At 35.5% G+C, this 21,347-nt stretch overlaps 1 protein-coding gene across 2 annotated transcripts in view; it reads right to left on the bottom strand.

Moving 5' to 3' along the window:
* The window catches only part of ARHGAP15 (Rho GTPase activating protein 15), a 588,967-nt gene that overhangs the window by 510,129 nt on the left and 57,491 nt on the right, over positions 1–21,347 (bottom strand). For both annotated transcript variants that reach the window (XM_058548899.1, XM_058548898.1), the window contains one exon: positions 9,777–9,845. In XM_058548899.1, coding sequence (XP_058404882.1) covers positions 9,777–9,845 — 69 coding nt within the window. The remainder of the gene's footprint in view (positions 1–9,776; positions 9,846–21,347) is intronic.

Below are 21,347 nucleotides of genomic sequence, written 5' to 3'. Positions count from 1 at the left end.
GTACCTTATCAATTATTTTAATTACTGATTTCTACTTTATGTTAATGCCATGGTCTGAAGGGACAATGATCTATAAGTTATGTTTGAGCATGCTGGTCATCTAGGACTCAGATGGTCTTGTCTCTAGTAATTTACAAAATTATATACAGCTTTAGGTCTAAGTTTAGGGTACTACATGCCAAGTTCTAGGCCAATTTGAGCTCTTTAAAGTAGTAGCACTTTCTAAACTATGTACACTTAAGAAATGTCAACCAATCTTTAGATGCTGAATCTGGCTTCTTGAGTATTTGTCCAATGTCCTTAGAAGCCCTGTTTAATGTTAAGTGGCAAGAAAGATCAGCAATTTGTCCAGGTTGGATGCCAGCCAGTCTGCCAGCATTAAGGAAGTACTCAGCAGACACAACAATGCTGAGATACAGATGAAAAGAATGAATGACAGTGGGACATCCAGATAGCATCTGTTTACCAACCTAAGTTGGAGGGGATAGACAAGGCAGGAGAGTGGAAGACAACTTTTGATTAATGGTAACAATCATGGTGGAAAGATCAGTCTGTAACTGTAAGTACAGATACTGCAATTTTTTATGTGAAGACTTTACATCATTCTCAGATAAAAGAAGTAGAATTGAAAACAATAGGTTTTCATCTACACCACTCTACCAAGAATTCTGTCAAAATACATGTTTATAAATGGAAATGAACTGAATCTAAGACTTTCACCAGATTTTAATGAGAAGGGATTGACTTTTAACACCAGAACCCCACAGCCCTTTTGCCTTGCTCTGCTGATGTACTTAGGTTATTTTTCTTTTCCCCTTTGTTCTGATTCTGTATTCATTGACAACCATCTGACTCCTAATTCAGCGTCCTAGGTCCTTTGATGTAGAATGTGGGTGACTTAAATAGTCAGCATCAGCATATCCCCCATTATAAATTTATAAATCAGAATTATAGTTTATACATCAGACTCTTACACATTTGGTTACTGTGAGATAGTCCCAAGGTATCATCATCCTCATAAGCACTGATAATAATGATAAATATAATTTTTTTCTAGATCCACAAAACTGAGACAGGCCCTAGCCCTGAAGTGGAGTGAGCCCTCCTAAGTAATGTCACACTGTGAAACTTTCTGTATGACTAACTAACTTTCCCCTAGGAGAACTTTGCATCATCTCTCTATAACTACAACCCTGGGCTACTATAATTTTCACACACATTTAACATTTAATTATTTTCCTATTTAATAAAGAGGAATCTGCTATATTTTTTCTGAAATTTTAATAGACCACAGTACTTGCTGATAATCTTGTTTGTTCAGATGATTTCCATTAAAAAGCACAGAATGAGGACACATCTGTTTATATCATTTTATCCCCAAATGATGCTTCTCTTTCTTTTTTAAATCTCTTCTTTACTTCTCCCCTACCCACATAAAAAGACATTTCTGTCTTCTTTCCATTAGCTTTCTTTTTTAATTGATTATTTTTCTATTTTTCAAATAAAAATTGTATTTATTTAAGGTGAACAACATAACGTTTTGATACACATACACATAGTGAATGATTACTACAATCAAGCTACTTACATCCATCTCCTCACATAGTTACCTTTTTTTATCTTTCTTGTGGTGACAGCACCTGAGATCTACTCTCTTAGCAAATTTCCAGTATACCATACAGTATTATTAGCTGTATTATTAGCTATGATCATGCTGTATATTAGGTCTTCAGAACTTATTCATCCTACCTATCTCCATTGGCTTTCCTTCTTGTGACATTGTCTTCAGGCGGCACTACTTTCCTTTCTGGGACTCATTACTTACATTTCTCTTCTCAGTCTCCAATTATTTCTGTAGTGGCTCTAGCTTTCTTGCTATAGTAGACCTGCTGACCCAGTATATGAACTTGCAGTGGACGCAATCCATTAAGAACAAAAATAAAAGCAAGGGAAAAAAATCACCTTAAAAATCCAGTTCATCTGTGCATCATAGAAAGTACTAACTTAAAAAAAATTTTAAATGTTTAAATTTACAATCACCACACATATAGCTCAAGAATGAAATGTGATGCTTTTAGAGACATGAAATCTGATGTTTTTGCCTAAGGTAAATACATAATTTACTGTGTGCATAATTTTAAAAAGTGGTAAACCAAAATTCTCAAGTCGGATACAATAGTTACATGAAAAAGAGAGAGGAAGAAAGCAAAGAAAAATGATGCTGTGTCGTACGTGAGCGGTGCTTTCCAGGGAGCAACTAAGAATTCTCGAAAAAGTTCTTGCAAAGCTGGTCTTGATTTCGGGTCTCAGAGTTAGGCATGGTTTGCTCATTGCAACTTATTTATACCTTTTAGTATATATGTTGCTCACTGCTTTCATGGATATTCTCCCTCTCCTACTTTCTCTCTCTCGGGATGAGAGAACACATTGGGCTTTGGGGTTCCGCTGAGTGTCTTGAACTGTTTTTCAGATGTTGGGTTTGGCAAAGGGCATATTATGTTTGCCAAGTACTTTTCCCCATCATTTTAAACCCCTGTGTATTTCAAAGGAAATTTTACCCACACGTGTCTGATTTATTTACCCTTAACTCATCAAAATGTCATCTTGAAAAAGCTACTATTTGATGTTTAAACCCCCCCGTAGCCTTTTCCCTGAGCCTTTCATCTTATAACCAGCGTGTTCCATTTGGTCAACACCAAAAAATCCAAGTTCTGTTTGGGAAACAGTCTGATGAGGGCACCTCTTTTTGTCTCAAGAACTTTCTTCAGCCTTCTGGAGGCTTTCCCTGTACCTCACCTCTTCTTCCTCCTCTTCAGTTTCTCTCCTCCTCCTTAAATTCTGTTTCTTTGTGTCCTTGACTTAAATGTGTTGCTCTTTCTTGGCCTGTCATCGGAGTTCAGCGAGAATGGCCTTCCCCACTACTGTCTGGGCAATTTATTAGCATAATTCAATTGTTTTGCTATAATGTAATTTCAGTCAAGGCAGTAGGGAAGAAAAGGATTGCTCAATGTTAATAACCATTTTTGTTGTTGTTGTTTCTCTACTGGAGAGTTAAATGAATTTCAAATGTGGACCTGGATGTGAGAAGTTATTGTAACCCATTTCTGTATTTTAATGGCTTCTAAACTCCTTACCATCACCTCAATGCCCTTCGTGATCTGAGCACTGCCTCCCTCTCCCCACACTCCCTGACTTATTTCCCTATTTTAGCCCGTGTGACTTTCTTGAAGATTTTCAAATGTAACAACTTTGCTCTGACCTCTAGACCTTTGCACTTTCTGTTCCTACTGTTTGCATCATTCTTCTTCCAGTTTCTTCCCTGACAAACTCTATCCACCCTGCAAATCTCCTTAAATGTCCCTTTCAAAGAGTGCTTTTACAATTACTTAATCCAAGGTAGGTTCTCCCTCTCTCATAGAAACTTGTTTTTCTGTTGTCATAGCACGCTTTTGTAATTTGCACTTATAGAATGATGCCTTCCTTTACTTGTTTAACACATCCCTTCTTCTCTAAACTGAAAGCCCCTTGAGAAAAGGACATGACTATTTAGCATATCATCTCACACCCTAAATCTAGCACAATGAATGCCTGGCACAGGGATGGCCTCAACAAATACCGGAATTAATAGACACACCCTTGTTTGAGAAAAGGAAGGGCACATGAAATGATAAAAACTTGGAGATCGTTTCTATTAGAGTTATTAAATTATATAATTTATTATTAACATAATACCAGCTTGAAGATCTGGGAGGATGTTATTTCAGAAAACCTAATTTTATCTTACCAAAGTCGAATTTTGAAAGACTGAAGAGCTTTTGGAAATTTTTTGCAATTTAAAGAAAGCACAGCCTGATCAATAGAACTATTCCCCCAAGGCGGCAGTCCTTTGTTTCAAAACAAGAAAACACTATATGCTCACAATGTCTTTCATCCTCAAAGCCCTCACAAGTATTAATTAATCCACACAATGATATCTGGCTCCAAAATGTAGAATCTGTGACTTAAGGTTTATCTGCAAAAGCCTGCTTTGCCTCCAAGCCATGGCAACTTCCTGAGCTCTGTCCTCCAAATCCTTCTAGCTCAGGAGGTAGCAGATGATTCTCTAAAACTTGCCACAGGCTTTTGACTCCTGCAGGGTTATCCGTAGACATGTCTTATACTCTTTTGATAAAAATAAAGATGATAAAGATTTAACATGTTATAAACAGTGTTATTTTTCTCAAACATTTCTTTAGGGGAAGAAGGGAAAGTGCTCTGAAAATATTAGGTCTCATGAGGAGTTCTAATATGGAATATATAAGATCAAGAAACAAATGCATATTAGCATATTTGACGTTTCATGTTTAAAATCTTTGCTGCATTACAGTACTTGTTAAGCAATCACACAGATTCTCAGAAAATAATTTAGGTCTCTTGCATTGATAGCTTACGGATTTGCATACCATGTGGCATAAATGACGTCACCTGTCAGTGAACTGGGTGGTTTCCTCCCTGAGATTTTAGACTCCAATTGGGAATGTATTTTTGTCAGTACTGAAAAGAAATGTATTATGCTTCTGTTTAACCACGTTGTCACAATCTCCTTTATTAAAGGGAACATTGAGAGGTAAAGCACTGCTACCAAACAATGATAGCGTCTATTGGAGCGCCCAGCATGGCAGATTCCACTTTTGTAAAGCGAATCATTTTCCTCCAAAGGAGGCAGATCTAATGGGATACTGTTGCCAGTTATGCTTAAAGCCAAGGCCTCTCATGATTCCTGGAAAATGTTCGGGGAAGTTCTAAATATGAGAGATAAGGAAATGAGATTTATATAGCACAAAATGTTGGCCGTAAATAAGCTCAAAGATCCATATGGTAAAAATAATGAGTAATAACACCAACTTAAAAGATTTTATTATTTTCTAAAATGTTTTAATGCATATTATTTCATATATGGTGTCTCATACTGATAGGTACTGCCAAGGGAACCTACTGCAAGAATCTATGGATAATTCTGGAAGCAACACTGAGGCATGAAGGAAGGAAAGAGAGTTGTAGAGATGGAAGTAAGGAACATGCCAGATTTGTGGAAAAAATATGTGAACTTAGGTAAAAAGAATATAAAGTTAAATCAGTCAGATGTAAAGAAAACTTTATAGGTTCTGGAAAATAATTCACGTCTTGGTATAAACAGTAAAGGATAGTTAAAAACTAATCAGAATTTGTTGTTTGGAGGAATTGGTGGTTATTTTGGCATTGCCCATCATAACTGAGTAATTCATAAATTAGAGTAGTGGGAAAAATAAGCATTTCTGTCTTTAAAATAAGACTAAATAGGCAATTTAATTCAAGTAGAGATTGATGGATGAAATTTGAATATAACCTGTGTTCACAAGATAAAGCAAGATAAACAAGTACTCAAGAGAGGATTCAGGGAAACCCAAGTCAGGAATGGGAAGAAAAATTGTTGGTAGTTCCAAAATAGTTTATAGAGCTAGTGTCAGTGTGTGTGTATATGTGTGTGAGTATGTGTGTGTGTGAGAGAGAGATTGCAAACTAAAGGGCTTAACAAATTATTGTTTTTGCCTTTTATTTAGCAGTACTTCCCAATGCCACATTTGCAAGGTTGTCTGACCTAGAATAGAGTATTGAGCACATAGATGCATTATCTATTAATATACTATCCATAATTTGGGATATTCAAAATGAGTTTCATTCATTAAGTATTGAGACTGCATCAAGACAGCCAACTACAGGCCAGCAAACCAACAAATAACCTTAATGTTCGGAAGCTAAGTTGAGAAAATTTCTGAATATTCTAATTTTTTCTTTAATATTAGCCTATGCTTGATATATAGGCATAGCACAAATACACCATTGGTTATTGATTAAATTTGAATAATAACCTTAAGTTGAATTTTTAAAATTCATAGTTAATATACATATTTTATGTAAAAAATTTGAGACACCTTAAGGCATTGTTCAAACATAATTATAATTGCATATGATTGCATATATATTTGCATACATATAATTGCCTATTTATATTTATATTACATACTCACACACAAAGCTCCATTTTCAGTCTAACTTTTGCCACACTTCATCCAATACTTCAGAGAAAACATTTGCATGTGCTATATTTAAAATATACAACTCTTTATAATTATTTTTATGCACTTTATTTGTCCTATAATCCAAATTTATGGAAAATAAACACAATTACTTTCCTATTTATTGGACAGCTACTCTGTGCCAGAACTTATACAAATTCCTAATAATAAAACAGCGAGTGAGGCATAGCCCTCCCCTCAAATAGCTTATAGGTCACTAAGAGAGACAGAAAAGGAAACAGGCCATTTTAGTGTGAGTAGAGATAGAGGCAATTTAGAGATAGAGGCAAGGCCAAGCTGCTCTCCAGAGGCAGAATAAAAAAGGGCTGCCTGATTCAAATTTGAGCAATCAGAGAAATACTTCCCAGAGAAAATGCTCTCTGAGTTGAGACCTGAGTAATTAATTTTGAAAACAAGATACTGCTATATCTAATTAAATTGAAAAATTGACTTTCACTATGAATACCAGGCATATACTTATTAATATCTGCAATCAGCAATATTATTTTAATAAACCTTTAATATCTTATTATTAAATCAATTGACAAATATATCTTTTTCCAAACAAATACTAGTGCCAAAAGCAAAGTAAGGGGAAGCACGATATAAAGAAAATACAAGTCATAGCCCCTAACTTCAAAGCATTTATAGTCTGGAAATGGAACAAGCCTATTACCCATGAAATAAGAGTAAACAACACAAAAGAGTGCTGGGATGAGAGAAGTGTAATTGTTAGAGAAAATCCAAGCTCCTTCAAGGTAAGAGCCATCTTAATCATGTTACTATTCCTGGCTTGAAGGTATGTATTTGGGAGTAGATAATAAATAAGGTCAATCAGGGACCATGAGAGAGGTCTACAGACTTGATGCTATAGAAAACAGGAAGCTGTTGAAAGTTTTGACAAGGAAAATGAGATAATGAAGATACTGTTTAAAGAAGGTTGGTGTGGAATTGTTCACAGGATCAGTGGAAGAGGCATGGTGGAGTATGGGAGTGGAGTAGGAGGTGAGATCAGAAGCATTTGGAGGCCTGGGCAAGGGTGTGCATGTGCACATGGAGAAAAATGTGGGCATCACCTCCATTGTGGAGAAACCACTTCAGAAAATAGTGACTTATGTGAAGGGTTATAGAGAAAATAAAGGATCCAAAGAAAATATGTTCTAAGGCTAGATAAATGTTTTCCACAAATAGAAATGGGCTCAATGGAAAGGGCAATCAGTTTGGGAAGAAGGTGACGATGGGTTCAATTTGAGAAATTTCACTTCTGACACCGAGACATACTAAAACAAATGACTAATCAGCACTTCAAGACATAGGATGAGATAATGAAGACAATGTATACAAGTATAGACCTGTGTATTATAAGCTTGGAAGTAAAAAAACAGCTATTAGCTGTTTCATTCATGCATTTATTTAACACACGTTTACTGAGTTCTTACCACGTTCTAGCAATTGTTATAATCATGGGAATAGAGTTATGAACATAGAGATAATACTGCTGTCCTCATAGACTATTCTAACGAGATGACAAACAAATATAAAAAAAATTGTATAGTATGCCACATGGTGGTAAGTTCTATGGAAAAAATAAAATTTGGGTGAGAGAAGGAGTGTGGAGGAAATTGTGGCATTGTTTGTTTGTTTGTTCATTTGTTTTTAAGGTCGATTAGGAAGACTTATCTAGAAAGGTGATAGTCAAACAGAGATGTGAAGCAAATGAAAGAATAAGCCTTACAAATTTCTGGGCACCTAATGAATTATTTCGTACCAGGCAGAGGAAAGAGCAGGTGGCATGGCCCTGTGGGAGAAGTAAGGAAGTCAGCTTGGTTGGAGCAGAATGAGCCAGGAGAAGAGAGGGAGAGGTGAGGCCAGAGAGGTAGCTAGGAACTGTAGGATCTGGTGAATCGCCAAACGTTTTTCAGCTTTTACTATGGTGGAGACTGGAAACCTTGTTTCTCTGAGAGAAAAAAAGGAGTCAAAGATGACTTGAAGAGTTTTGACTGAAGCACCTGGAAGAATGCAGTTGGCATCTTGTGAAATGGAGAAGACTAAGAGAAATAGGTTTGGGAAAAAATCAGGATCAGTTTAGGATACATTAAGTTTGAGATGTAGGTTAGACATATAAATGAAAACACCACAATATACGGTACTGGAGTTTACGGCAGTGGTCCATGCTGGAGAAAGAAAATTAGAAGTAGTTAGTGTAACGCAGTATACAAAACCATAACACCGAATGCAATACCTTAGGGAATACATATAGAGAGAAAGAAGAAAAGAATTGAGCTCCCAATGAATAGGAGCCAGCAAAGGAGATGGAAAATAGGTGTCCATTTAATTAACTGGAGATCCATGAAAAAGTAGTTTACTGGTAGCCAAGTGAGGAAAATGTTTCAAAAAGAATAAATCTTTAAATTCTTGGATAGACCTACGAAGGAGAGAGCTGAGACTTTACCAACGGATTTAGCAATTTGGAAGTAACTGATGACCTTGACAGGAGGTGAGTGGTTGGGATAAAAGCCTAATTAGAGTTGGTTCAAGAGATAAAGAGAGGGAAGAAATTAGAGACAGTAAAGGTAAACAATCTTTTTAAGGAATTTTTTTCTAAAGGATAGCAGAATAACGAAGCAATAGCTGGAGTGAAGATAAGGGAACTAGAATATGCAAAACAAAAGAAAAGAAGAGACCTGAACAAAGAAAAGAAATATTTTTAGTGTTGAGAATGAAAAAGCCTGAAGATACAGGAATGGAATAGCAGGGGATAAATAGGAATAAAGTCATCATAGTGCAGTATCTGGTGAGCCAATGAAACTGGAATCACGTTGACCAATGTGAAACATAGCAGGAAGGATAAGCATGGAGAAAAAAGGCATTATATTTATCAAAAAGGAGGTCATTAACAGAAAGATGTATCAGAATATATCAGAAAAGTTGGGATCATGTGTTTTTAATATATCTCTAATATTTCACTCATTCATGCTATTTACAATGTTTCAGACACTCTTCTAGTTTTTAGGACACAACAATAAACAAAAATGGAAAAAAAAAAATCCCTGCTCTCAGGGACTTAGACTCTACTGGTAAAGGATTAATTTTTCCTTAAAAAAAAAAAAAGAAAACTGTAAAATTTGCAAAAAGCTCTCAATAATCTCTGCTTCCTGATATTCACACCCTTGTGTGATCCCTTCTCCTTGAGTGTAGACCAGACTTAGTGACGTGCTTCTGCCCAAGAGAATGTGGCAAAGTTGATGGGATAATACCTCCATGATTAGATTACAAGAGATTTTGACTTCCTGGTTGCTAGCAGACCCTCTCACCTTCTCAGCTTGTGTGCTTTGAAGAAGCAAGCTGCCATGCTGAAGAAACCCAAGTGGCAAGGAACTGAGAGCAGCCTCTGGTCAATAGCCCTGGAGGAACTGAACCCTGCCAACAACCATGTACACGAGCTGGAAAACAGATCCTTCCCCAGTCAAGCCTTCAGATGTGACCCCTATTCTGGTTTAAACTTGATTGCTACCTTTTGAGAGACTCTGAACTAGAGGACCATGCTAGGTCATGCCTAGACTCCTGACCCACAGAAACATGAGATAAAAATATGTGCTGTTCTAAATTGCTGAGTTTTGGGGTAAATTATTTTATAGCAGTAGATAAATAATACAGCATTGGAGTGAAGCAATCACTTACCAATTGTTCCAATGGAGGAATGACATCTTTCAAGACATGCTGTGAATGATTCCTTCTGTGTCGGGATATCTGCAAAAATATTGATATTTGATACTATCATATTATTTTTCTTTTAAAGAAAGCTTTAAAGAAGCAAGTCACTAATTCTAGTCTACACTCAAGGAGAAGGGATCACACAAGGGTGTGAATATCAGGAAGCAGAGATTATAATTCAGTAAGAATGCACATGAAAGTAATCATATTCAGATTCATTCAAGAAGGTGAATAAAGTGGATATAAAATGAGAAATAAATGCTTTGGACAGTAGAAGTGACACCATATGACTTCAAATATTAAAGCATAAAAATGTCATGCACCCCCCCCCCCAATCTTGGAACCCTCACCTTTGGAAAATAGTCACCATGTTGTAAGGAAGCCCAAATCACTCCACACAGAGAGACCACAGGGAGAGGCCTCATAGGTTTTCTGGCTGACAGACTAGCTGAGGTTCCAGCAAACAGTCTTTATCAACCCCCAATCATGTGAGTATAAAGATGTCCTGATGATTCCTCCTCCCAGCCATTGTCACTCCCAACCTTCAAGTTTTCCCAGCAGAGACCTCAAACACTGTATAGTAAAGACATGCTTTTCCTGCTATGCCTTATCTGAATTTTTGACTACAATCTGTTAGCATAAAAAAATCATTGTTTTACATCTCTACATTTCAGGTGATTTGCAATGCTATAAAAATATTTAATATTGAAACACTTTGTGTTTATGATATGATGTGAGCTCAGCTTTTTCAAAGTCCATGTTCTATTAATTTTCATGTCTTCTACTATGACCCAGATGTATTTAAATACATAATAATCACACAATAAGCGCTTTTGGAGCAAATTTTTAAAAGGGCTTTATTGTTCTTTCTCCTAAAGAAGCACTATAGATAGAATCTATAATAAAGAAAAAGGAGAAAGAGAAGAATTTATAATTAAATATTGTACTGTTTGATAACCTAAACAGAAGTTCTCATTAATAGTACTATTTCAATAAACAGGAATTTTCCAGTATTTTTCATGAGGGAGAGAAGGGGAAAGGGAGGGAAAGAATGAGAAAGAAAGAGAGAGAGAGAGAGGTGAGAGAGAGAGGGAGAGAAAGAGAGAGACATGAGTGTGAGGAATGAAGAAATAAAGCAGGCCTGAGTACTATGTCTAGAAAAGAACTTTGGATGTCTTTGGCCCTGGTTACTGGCACATGTAACTGACTGAAGGGATTAGATCAATATCTACTAAGATTTTGAGAGAATTATATTACCAAAGAAACAAAAAGCCTGGACTAAAAAACTCATGACTCTACAAACCTCGAATCCCATATTTGCTCCATAAAAACTAGATTATGAAGGCAGTACAACCTTCAAGGAGGCCCTTCTCTTCCATACTCATTTCAGATGTGGCCCGTGGAGGATAATTCAGAAGAAAGAGCCTCCAGAAAGCAGAGCCAGAAACCCTGGAGGACAATGGACATGGAGAATTCTCCCATAAAGGAGAGCGAGGAACTGTCTTTGCTGCCAGGGCAGAGGTCTCACAGGGCCTGCCCAGCAGGATATAATCATCATTTTGGTCCAGCGACTGTTGGCCTTTTACCATTCTTTCCTTTACAAATGAGAGGATTTTTTGTGTTTTTTTCCAGTTATCAAGTTCTTGTTTCACCATTGTCTGTTGGATGTGATGAGGAAAGCAGGACAAAGCTTATTTCTCGAGTTCTAAATCCTTAACTCCCTAGAGAGAAATTGGACCTGATGGAGAAAGCTATTTATCACCAAAGATTCTGGAAAAATAGAACTTGACACAGTAACTGGGTGAGACTTCTGGTTGTCTCCTTTGAGGGGGTGGATGGGTGTATTTAAGTGTTGGAAGACAGGTGCAAATTAATATATGGGAGGGAGGACTGTGGTCGAGCCTGATGGTCACCCACCAAATTCTGTCCGCTCTTTCCTGGGCACATATCTAGACTACATTTCTCAGCCTGCTGTGCACTTAGGAGTGGCCATGTGACTAGACCAGACCAATGGAAAGTGAGCAGAAAGAACGAGAACCACTCCCCATCCAAGGCTATTGACCAGTGAGAGCTTCCCCTCCGTGTTCTCTCTTTCTCACGCATTGGTGGGGAGTAAACACTGAATGAGGCGCTATGGGAGGATGAAGACGAAAGATGGAAGAATTTTGGTCCCTGAATCACCATATCAAGCAAAGCTAAACACGAGCCAGGAAAAAATCACTTTGTTTTACTTAGTAAACTTTTTATTTTGGAATAATTTTATACTTAGAGAAAAGTTGCAGGGCGTACAAAGAGATCCTGTAGAAAACTTCTTTCTAACTGTTATAGAGTAAGAAATAATCTTCTATTTCTGAGAGCCATCATGTATTTTAGAGAATTTTACAGCTGCTGGCATTGCCCTAAGTAGGATGACCATGGTTGATGCTCAATTAATGTTAAAATGAAAGGTCTTTTGCATGAGAAAACTGGAAGCAGAATAGTTAGTTAATGGGAGTGATCCTAGAAACCAAAACTGTACATCTGTTATTCAAATACATATATTTAGTATTTAATCCTCTTAAGGAACTAGGAATTTATTTTATATTGTTATACATTTAGAACTTACTACTCTGAGCTATTACTTAAGTATTAACTGTTATTACTATTACTGAGGATTTATAATCTTCAATGAAAATTTAATATATGTGTCTTATCTTAAACTTACAAGTGTGGAAGAGTTCTGGGATAGGTGAAGTTTTGGTTCCGTTTTCTCAAAACCTTGCTGGATTTCTAGTCTTAGGATAAAAGTCATTCTTCTGGCATGTAGAGTACCTCAAGCTTTAAGCGTTAGAGAAAGTAGCGGCAAGGAAATGACTCCACAATATTGATGAATTGGCATCTGGGCATTCACCTGTGTCAGTCTTACCATTTCTTTTATGGCCAAGTCTATGCCATCTTTTGTCCTACCACCGCTAGACTTTTATGGGTGTGGTAGCCCAGCATCCTCTAAGTTTGCTCTTCTAGTCACCTATAGAATGCTTTCCCATAAGGCAATATTTCAAAATGTGTTGTGTACATATTGCCATAGGCAGAAGAGATTATTTTAGCTGATGAATGTTCTAATTTTAATTATTACTTATATAATCTTAAGTTTTAGTAGAAGAATGTATCACATCACAGAGTCATTTGTTAGTATTATGAATACATTATTCGTTAAAATAAAGTTATTTAAGTGCATGAAATATGAAAGAAAACCCACAAACATAGTAAGTGAATGACTGAAGTTTGGAAAACAAATTTTAATGAGAAGAAATTGGAACAGAAATGACCAGTTATTGAGTACACACTTATTTCACTCTTGAGAGAAACCATCGATTCCATGGTATAAACAAGAATTCAAATTGAGAAATGATACAACGATAATACTGTCTGCTAACATTCATTGAGTGCTTATTATTTGCCAGGCACTGTTCTAAGTGGTTTGCATATATTAACATATTTAATTCTCATTTAAATCTTAAGAGGTTGGTAATATTACTCCCTTTTCATAAATGTGGAAACACAGACACAGACCGTTTAAGTAACTTTGAAAATCCATAGCTAGTAGAAGGCATGGGTGATATTTTAACCTGGATCTAAGCCCTCAACTATTGCACTTCATTGTTTCTCCAGCAATATAAATGTATATGTATAAAGACAGTCACTAAATTCTTGGGGAACTACAAAGTTGAGATCCCCTGTGTGCATAAGTGGATATTTCTAAGGTAGAAATTTGAAGACAAACATAAATTTGTGCACATTTACACGGGAAGCTAGAAATCAGGTTTCAAATCTGTTATAAATCATCTTAATATTCCTTTAGGGGAAGTAATATTGCTAATCATTCCTAAATCAATAAGCTAGCCAATCTATCATGTTCAACCAAGTTATGAAGATATGGGAAAAAAGAGAAATTTCATCACCTATCTTTTGCATTAATGCTCTTCTCAGTTAAGCATTAGGCACAGAAATATGTTATCATCCCAGATCAGATTATACTGACTGAGACTTATGATTTAGGAAATTCTGGATCCAAAATTGCTCAATTGTCTGGCATGGATATCAGGAAAAATTAGGATGTTTCAAGAGAGCTGTCTTTACGTGATATACTTAATTGAAATAATAATTATAAAGAAAACTGAGGTCAATCAAAATCTCGTGAGGTAAGCTTGAAGGGAAAAAAAGGCTCTCCTAAGCCATATATAAATAACAAAATTCTAAAGGATTTATATAAATATTTATCAATAGCTTATTATTAGCATCTGATAATTTTGCAAATTATGATGGGACACTCTCTTGAGAAACATTCTCACTTCAGACATTAGATGTCCTTATGAACTATTCATTTTAGCCAGTAAATTCACCAGTAATTTCTAATAGGAGGTGCTCAAAATATACTTTTTTGTTGATATTATAAAATATCTCTTATACTAGTATTATCAAAGAGAGTATTTTGTTTTAGACAGTCCTAATATTTTCTCCAGAATTTCAAAACTTTTAAATGTGTCTGCTATCAAAAACCTACATTTTGTTTTGCAAATTGCTTCTGGATAAGTTTCAGAATGCTGGCAACGTGGGCTCCATTGTTTGGTCTTAGGTTCTTTTCACTTTTTCAGGAACCGTTAATTAATCATTGGATTTGGAAAACTTGAATAGCAGTAATAATATTAGCAGTAGCTTGATACCTTTATTTTAATCCATTATTTTCTCTGTGAATTACAGAAGCATTTCTTCTGAAGAAGCCTGAAAATATGGCTTTTATGTGTGTCTGCTTTCCTTTTTGTTTCCAAATATTCTGAAATAGTAGACAGATCTTCCCTCTAAACATAGTGGACATGTATGTCTATCTATCACATATTGAAGTGTTCACAGCTTGATTTCTTTTTTTGCTAGTTCTTATACTCTTAAATTATGAAATGCTGGTTTTAATATCATTTTACAATTCCCATTTGAGAATTTTATGAATTGCTACTTCTCAATTTACTTCCAGTATTTTAGCGAAAGGAGACCTTAACAATTCCAAGTTTCTCTGTCCTGTTTATTAAGAATGTTGCCTAACGGTTTCTTTTGAGGTGACACGATTATGCCTTAAACTGTTTTTCTATCACAGTATTCTGCATCCTAAGCCACCAAGCTTTCACAATAAATACTTCAGTTGATAGCAACCTTTCCTTTGAAGAGAAAAAAAGAGTCAGATCTCATCCTTTTTTCAACGATGCCATTTTCCTATTGATTTACTATGTCCAGTAAAGAGAAATGATTTGTAGCTACCATTGAAAAAAATTGAAATACAAATGTCTTCTGATTTGGATTTTTTTGAACCCAATATCAGATTAATATATCACTGCAGCACTTTTAGATCAAATCTAAGAGTTGTGGCTTCTTTGACCACCCACCACTCTCCCTGCCTCCACTCCTTCTCTGCTCCTCCCCAGGTACATTAGTTTTCTAACTGTGCAAAGCAAAGCGGAAAAATTACGTATTCAGGATGTGCAATGAATATTTTCCTTTAGATTCTTTTTTTTTCTTATTAGAATATGCGTGATGATTAAGTTTTTCAGATATCTTTTCCTCCAAAAGGAGAAATTAAAAAATCACTTTTTCAAAGTGTCTTCTTTTTTTCTTCTATTTCTTTTTCATTTTTGTCTATTTAAAGAATATGAAACTGATGGGTGGGACTAGTACTTGATATATTACAAACTATAAAAATAACAGAATTTGCGCATATTATTTTCCTTGTGTAGGAAGGTCTACTATGAAAGTTATACATAAACATGAAACGTTCCACATAGCTCCGATTTTAAATAGATTACCATTTTTGATGAAAGTTTATATCTTGTGGCTTAGAATTGAAATAAAATCACTTGAATAAAAGCATTAGTTTGTTCCAACATTTTCACAGACATGTTCATTTTCTGAGGCATACCTCCCATTAGCAACCTCCCTGGATACTTGGATGAAAAACAGAAATAAATCTGTGGTTAAGTTTAGTTTTTATCTTCACAGTTTCTCAAAAAGTTTTTTTTTGGTGTATCCCAATTCTTATGTTCAAATCTTCACTTGTTTTGCCAAATTCTTTTTCTTAAAGCTATTACAATCAGAAATTAAGGAAAGTTAGTGAAGCTTTTTGTTTGAATGTGGAGACGTGGTCAATATTTCTTGTACTCACAACAATTTAGTTTTTTAGAAATAGTTAACATTAACCTAAGTGATGGCTGTAGTTTTTTATTCATGTGTATGTGGTAGGTAACTGCTTTTGAGAAAAAAAAAAGAAAAGATATGAGAACGTTACCTTATCATGCATTTAATCTTCTAATTTTACCTATTTGTGGACATGTATAAAATTCATCCATGTCTCAAAATTATTCTACCGCTAACTAAATATTTCTTTCAGAGTCCTAATGGGAGGTAATAACATAAACCATAACCAAATTCTCCCGCTTTGTTCCTTATTAATGTGCCACAAGTATATTGTTTAACATTTATGTTCTCCTCTGCTGTCTGCCCACAATATCATTCAGTCACTATAGTGGGCATCCATAAGCAAATGTCTTTTTTTTTTTTTGGCTTCTCCATAAGCCTCTTTTGATTGCCAGTCAGAATTCTGACACTTTCTCTTATCTCTTTTATCCCCTGCAGAAAATGAAAGGGAAAGATCCAAAAACCTTCTGGAGGACATATTCAAGTTTATCAGCATTTTTCTTTTTTTTAATTTGTTGAATACTCTTTGGTCAGCATCTAGGTCACCTGAGGCACTTATCAGCCTTTCAATCCTGAGGTAAGTCTAGTTGAGTTAAATTCAGCTTCAACCACATTTTCCCATCTCCCGGATAGCCAAAGGGAAGCACTTGCTGGAGTGATTCTAACTCCTTAATATTTTTCCCTTGCTTTATTTAGTTCCAAACACATATGTTCCTTCAACAAGAAAATCAAACTACCTCGCACCTTCCTGTTTAAATAAAAATCAATTATCTACAGTGCACACTTCCTTGTTGATTGATAAACACTATTTTCTTTAGTTCTCTCATTTCTTTTTGCATGTTTTCAGGAGAATGTTTCTCTCCAAGAATTTTCTCAGACTGAGAGGTGTCATTCATATGGAACTTGGACACACCACAATTTTAGCTTTCAAATGTGCACTTAAGATAAAAACTACAGAACCATGAAACACAGAGATACCTGGGTAATACGATTTTACGCATTTATTTTCATGCAAAGTGCATTTATGTATTGTCTTAATTTTTAGTTTACTTTTTTTCTCTGTAGGTTCATTTGTATTTAGCCTTAAATTTCTAAATTGATAAATGAGAAATTAAGGGCCAAAATAGACACATAAACATTTTATTCTACTCATAATATCATTATACTATTAATGGTGTTAGATCTCAGGCATTGTAGAATTTTTTTGAGCCGTAGCTCAAGTTATGACTGTTAGCAGTTAAAATAGCATATTCATCTCTTTTACTCTCCGTAACAGAGATATTTACTCTGTTGATATAAACAAAAGGAAATAGCTTAGAGAGTAGATTAAGAAAATATAGATGAGTATCTGGAACACTTGCGCCAAACTGACATTTTTTCCACAACTGCAAGTCATATCTTATTTTTTAAATAAAAAGATTCAAGACAACAGAAAACAATATCAAGAACACTATCTCACAAACACCTCAAAAAAAAAGCAAGAAACAAATAAACAATTATTGAGGGTCTAAATTTTTAAAATGGTCTACTTGTCTTTAGCCAAATGAAACAAATCATTGTCAAATCACCATTTGGCTATGTTGGACAGAAACAATCTACCTCTAATTTCATGAAGTTTAACTGTCTGGAAATTCTCAACAAATTAGAATCAGGCTTTATTTTTAGTCTCAAATATAAAGTCTCTTTCATTGCCCAGAAGGGCTTACGTTGAAATATCAAGTTTACTTCTTATTTTTCAGGTGTATGCTCAATCACTGAAGAAGAAATTCTCTTCTTTGGGAAGCTGTAATCCATGGTATATCAAGTTTGATCCATATATGTAAAGTTTACAAAGATATATACCCACAGTAAGATTTCTATTGTGTTTTGACACCTTTCTTCATACGTCATTATTTCTTAATGCAAAGGCAGAAATATACTAACTCACTGAAAATGCTCTGCCTGTGTGGAAAAGTCACTTCTAAAAGCATTGTGGGAGGCGAAGCTTTTAATAACGATGACATTCTTTCAAGAATTAACAGACTTTTGGTCACATATTTAAAACATGTATATGAATGCCCTCGGCATCTTTAGTGAATTATTTAATAATTGTATCTTTCCAGTTTCCTTTCCTCAGTTATTCTTTGAGGTTTTCACAGACCCCAAACTCACCTTCTGCTGCCGAAAAAGCAGATTTAGTTCTGAAGGTTAATCCAACTCAGCAGGATTGAATGATGGCACTTTTCCTTGGTAGTAAGTATGTTGGCTCAGGCCAGACAGCTGTTAGGACATTCTCCTCTGGGAATCGTGCCCTCAACACCCACCGTTGATGCACATACATGGTCTACTGGCTGCCGACTTCCCTGCCCATCTGCTCAAATGGCATAGTGCCCACTCACAAGTTGGCTGGATCCTTGCCCTTAGTTTGTAGGTGCCAGGCAATGATGGGTTTAGATGGGCAGCCTGCATAATACTACAAGTGACAATTTTTTTCTTTCTCTCTCTCTCCAATATCTGTCCTCTGTGCCTTCTCTGAAAGAGAAACTTGTGTTTCTCCACCTTTGATTAAACCTGCAGACACATGTGGCCTTGTACAGGTAGATGTACAAATGTACCCAACCTGCCACCAACAGTAAGGTGAAAGAGAAGAATCCACAGAGCCCCATATGACAAGTTCTAACACTGAAATGGGTTGGATTGTGAAAATCTCGACCACCTGGAGTCCTTCAGAAGAAATTTAGCATGGAAGTAAGTACAGCAGACCTCATAGATACCAATGGCACCAGGAAATAGCTTAAGTTACAGCACTTTTTGTCAGTCGCAGCTCCAGCACAAATCACTTGCCTCGCATTGAAAAGACACATACAACAGCAAACCAAATAAGTCAGGCAAAAAGAACGAGCTTAATGGGAACACAATTTATATGCTCAATGGGGGCAATGGTGCAAGCTATGATATTCAGACCTTAGAAATAAGCCTGACTAGAGGTCCTAATAGAAAGAAAAAGAAGCAGAAATAGCATCTCTTTTTCTAATCTACAGCAAACCCGTGGAGAGGAATAGATTGGCATAGGAGGTTGTGACTTTAACGATCCAAAGCATATGAATGCTTGTTAGCAGACAGCAGACAGACATAAGCAAGAACAACAGTAATGGCTACATCTGCAGCCTGGCCTATGGCACTCAACCCAATCAGGCAGCATCAGAGAGCAGTGCCGGAAGGTATGTTAAAGCTGTGCTTTCCTTGTGTGTTTATTTAAGGGTGATTGAATTCAGGGTGTTGTCAGTCTGCCTTGGAGAATGGTTATACAATGTGTAGGCATGATCTTTCTCCCTGAATATGCTCTGTTGAGTCAGTTAGTTATGTGTGACTACTTGCTCTGTCCTAGTCTTTACACAGTGCCAAAATCCTCCAGTCCAAGTTCCAAAGGAACACGGCCTAAAAACTTTTGGCTCCAGAATCAAATTAGGCTTCTCTGCTTCCCTAGCCAGAAATGCATAAATACCCAATGGCCAAAACCAAAGAATTTGACATTGTGGAATGAATAGAGCTGTCATATACCACTAAAGTGAGGAAATATCTACTGTTTGAAGTCAGGACTAGTTCAATATCTTCAGTAATCAGAACAGACTTCTTTGGAGACCTTCATGGGTTAGTCTGGCTTTTGATAGGAATGTTTCTGGCAAGCTGCTGATTCCAGATATCAGAAATGCAAGAACATACGGTTTATAAGAGAAAATCTGCCATCTTTTTCTATCAAAAAAAAAAAATTCTCAAAGGAAGCAAATTTTCATAAAAGACAGATCCCTCATCCTGTTTTCCTGATTGACCTTCAAGTTACCACCACTTGCTTAGATGTATACTTAGAAGAGAACTAACTAGTCAAAGAAGAGGTAAGTTTGAAAAAATATGTATGTGAAACTGAATTGGAAATTGTCTGGGGAGTTTCTGGTGAAAATAGACAAAGAGTGGGTATAATCATTCCAAACTCCTCAGTCTGATTACCATCCTATTACTGTCAGAGTTCCCACAGCAAATTATTTTCCTCATGACTTATCACACCTTGAGGATATAATCAACTAATTTATTGAATCACATACAACTAATTTATTGAAAATGAAGAAAAGCAGATGTCCTGTCTAGGCCATCTTATATAATATATAATAATATATATATAATATATTATTATATATTATACTTATAGATAATTATATAATATATAATACTATGTAATTACTATATTATATATCATGAATTATAATTACTGTATTATATATATTTATTGAGCATCAAATATGTGCAATGCACTGTTCTAAGTGCTGAATAAAATAACCTCTGCTTTAATGAAGTTAAAGTCTTTGGGAAAAGTCAAAAAATGGAAGAGGAATATCAAAACAAGCAAACATAAAAAGGAACCCAAAATAAGCAAAAATAATACAAAAAAACAGATGAAAACTTAAAAAAAATACTATTGGTAATATTATCATGACATAAGAAAAAATATAGGATTCATATAAACAAGAATAATAATGATAAAGAGAGGCATTTGAAAATTAGAAATATAAATATATTGGTTAAAGCAACATAAGTTTTGGAGGATAAGAATGATAAATACGTCACGAAATAATAAAAAAACCAAAAAAAAAAACCAAAAAAATGAATCATAGAAAAGAAGAAATAAGACAATGATCTAGGAAGTTCAACATTTGCCTTACAGGAAAACCTAAAAGAAAAAGAAATATTTTTAATGCATGGGAAGAAATTTTAAAATAAGGTACAAGAAACTATTCCAGAATTTTATGACACGAGCTGTCTGATGGAAAGCGCCCACCAAGTGTCCAGGGTAATAAATAAGTAGGCCACGCAATTATGGAACATTGAAAATAGAGAGAAAGAGGGAGAGATGACATACAAAATGATGGAGATCTGAATGGTACTGGGCTTTTCTAAAACTGACTGGAGGCTAGAAGAATGCTTTCAGAATTTAAGGAGAAAAGACTGTCAACCTAGAATTACAGAGACTGTTAAACTATCAATCAAAAGACAGAATTAAATGAGGACATCTCCAGACATAGAAGGACTCAAAGCATTCATTTCCTTACATTCTTGTTTGAGAACAACTGAGGAAAGTACTTTAGCAAAATGAAGGATTTGACCAAGGAAAAGAAGGCCTAGCAACATGGCAAAGAGAAATCACATGCTCATAGCTATGTGTCAGGCCAAGAGAGTCTTCAGTCCAAATTGAAGTAAGAATATGGAGAGCAATGGCAAGAAGATGAAAAAAAAAGAGGCAATGTATTATTAATGTGTCAGTGTTTGAGAAAAAGATTGATAGGTGTT

Source organism: Diceros bicornis, chromosome 10 (genome assembly GCF_020826845.1).
Source record: "Diceros bicornis minor isolate mBicDic1 chromosome 10, mDicBic1.mat.cur, whole genome shotgun sequence".
Lineage (NCBI taxonomy): Eukaryota > Metazoa > Chordata > Mammalia > Perissodactyla > Rhinocerotidae > Diceros > Diceros bicornis.
This window is presented reverse-complemented; position numbering and strand designations above follow the sequence as displayed.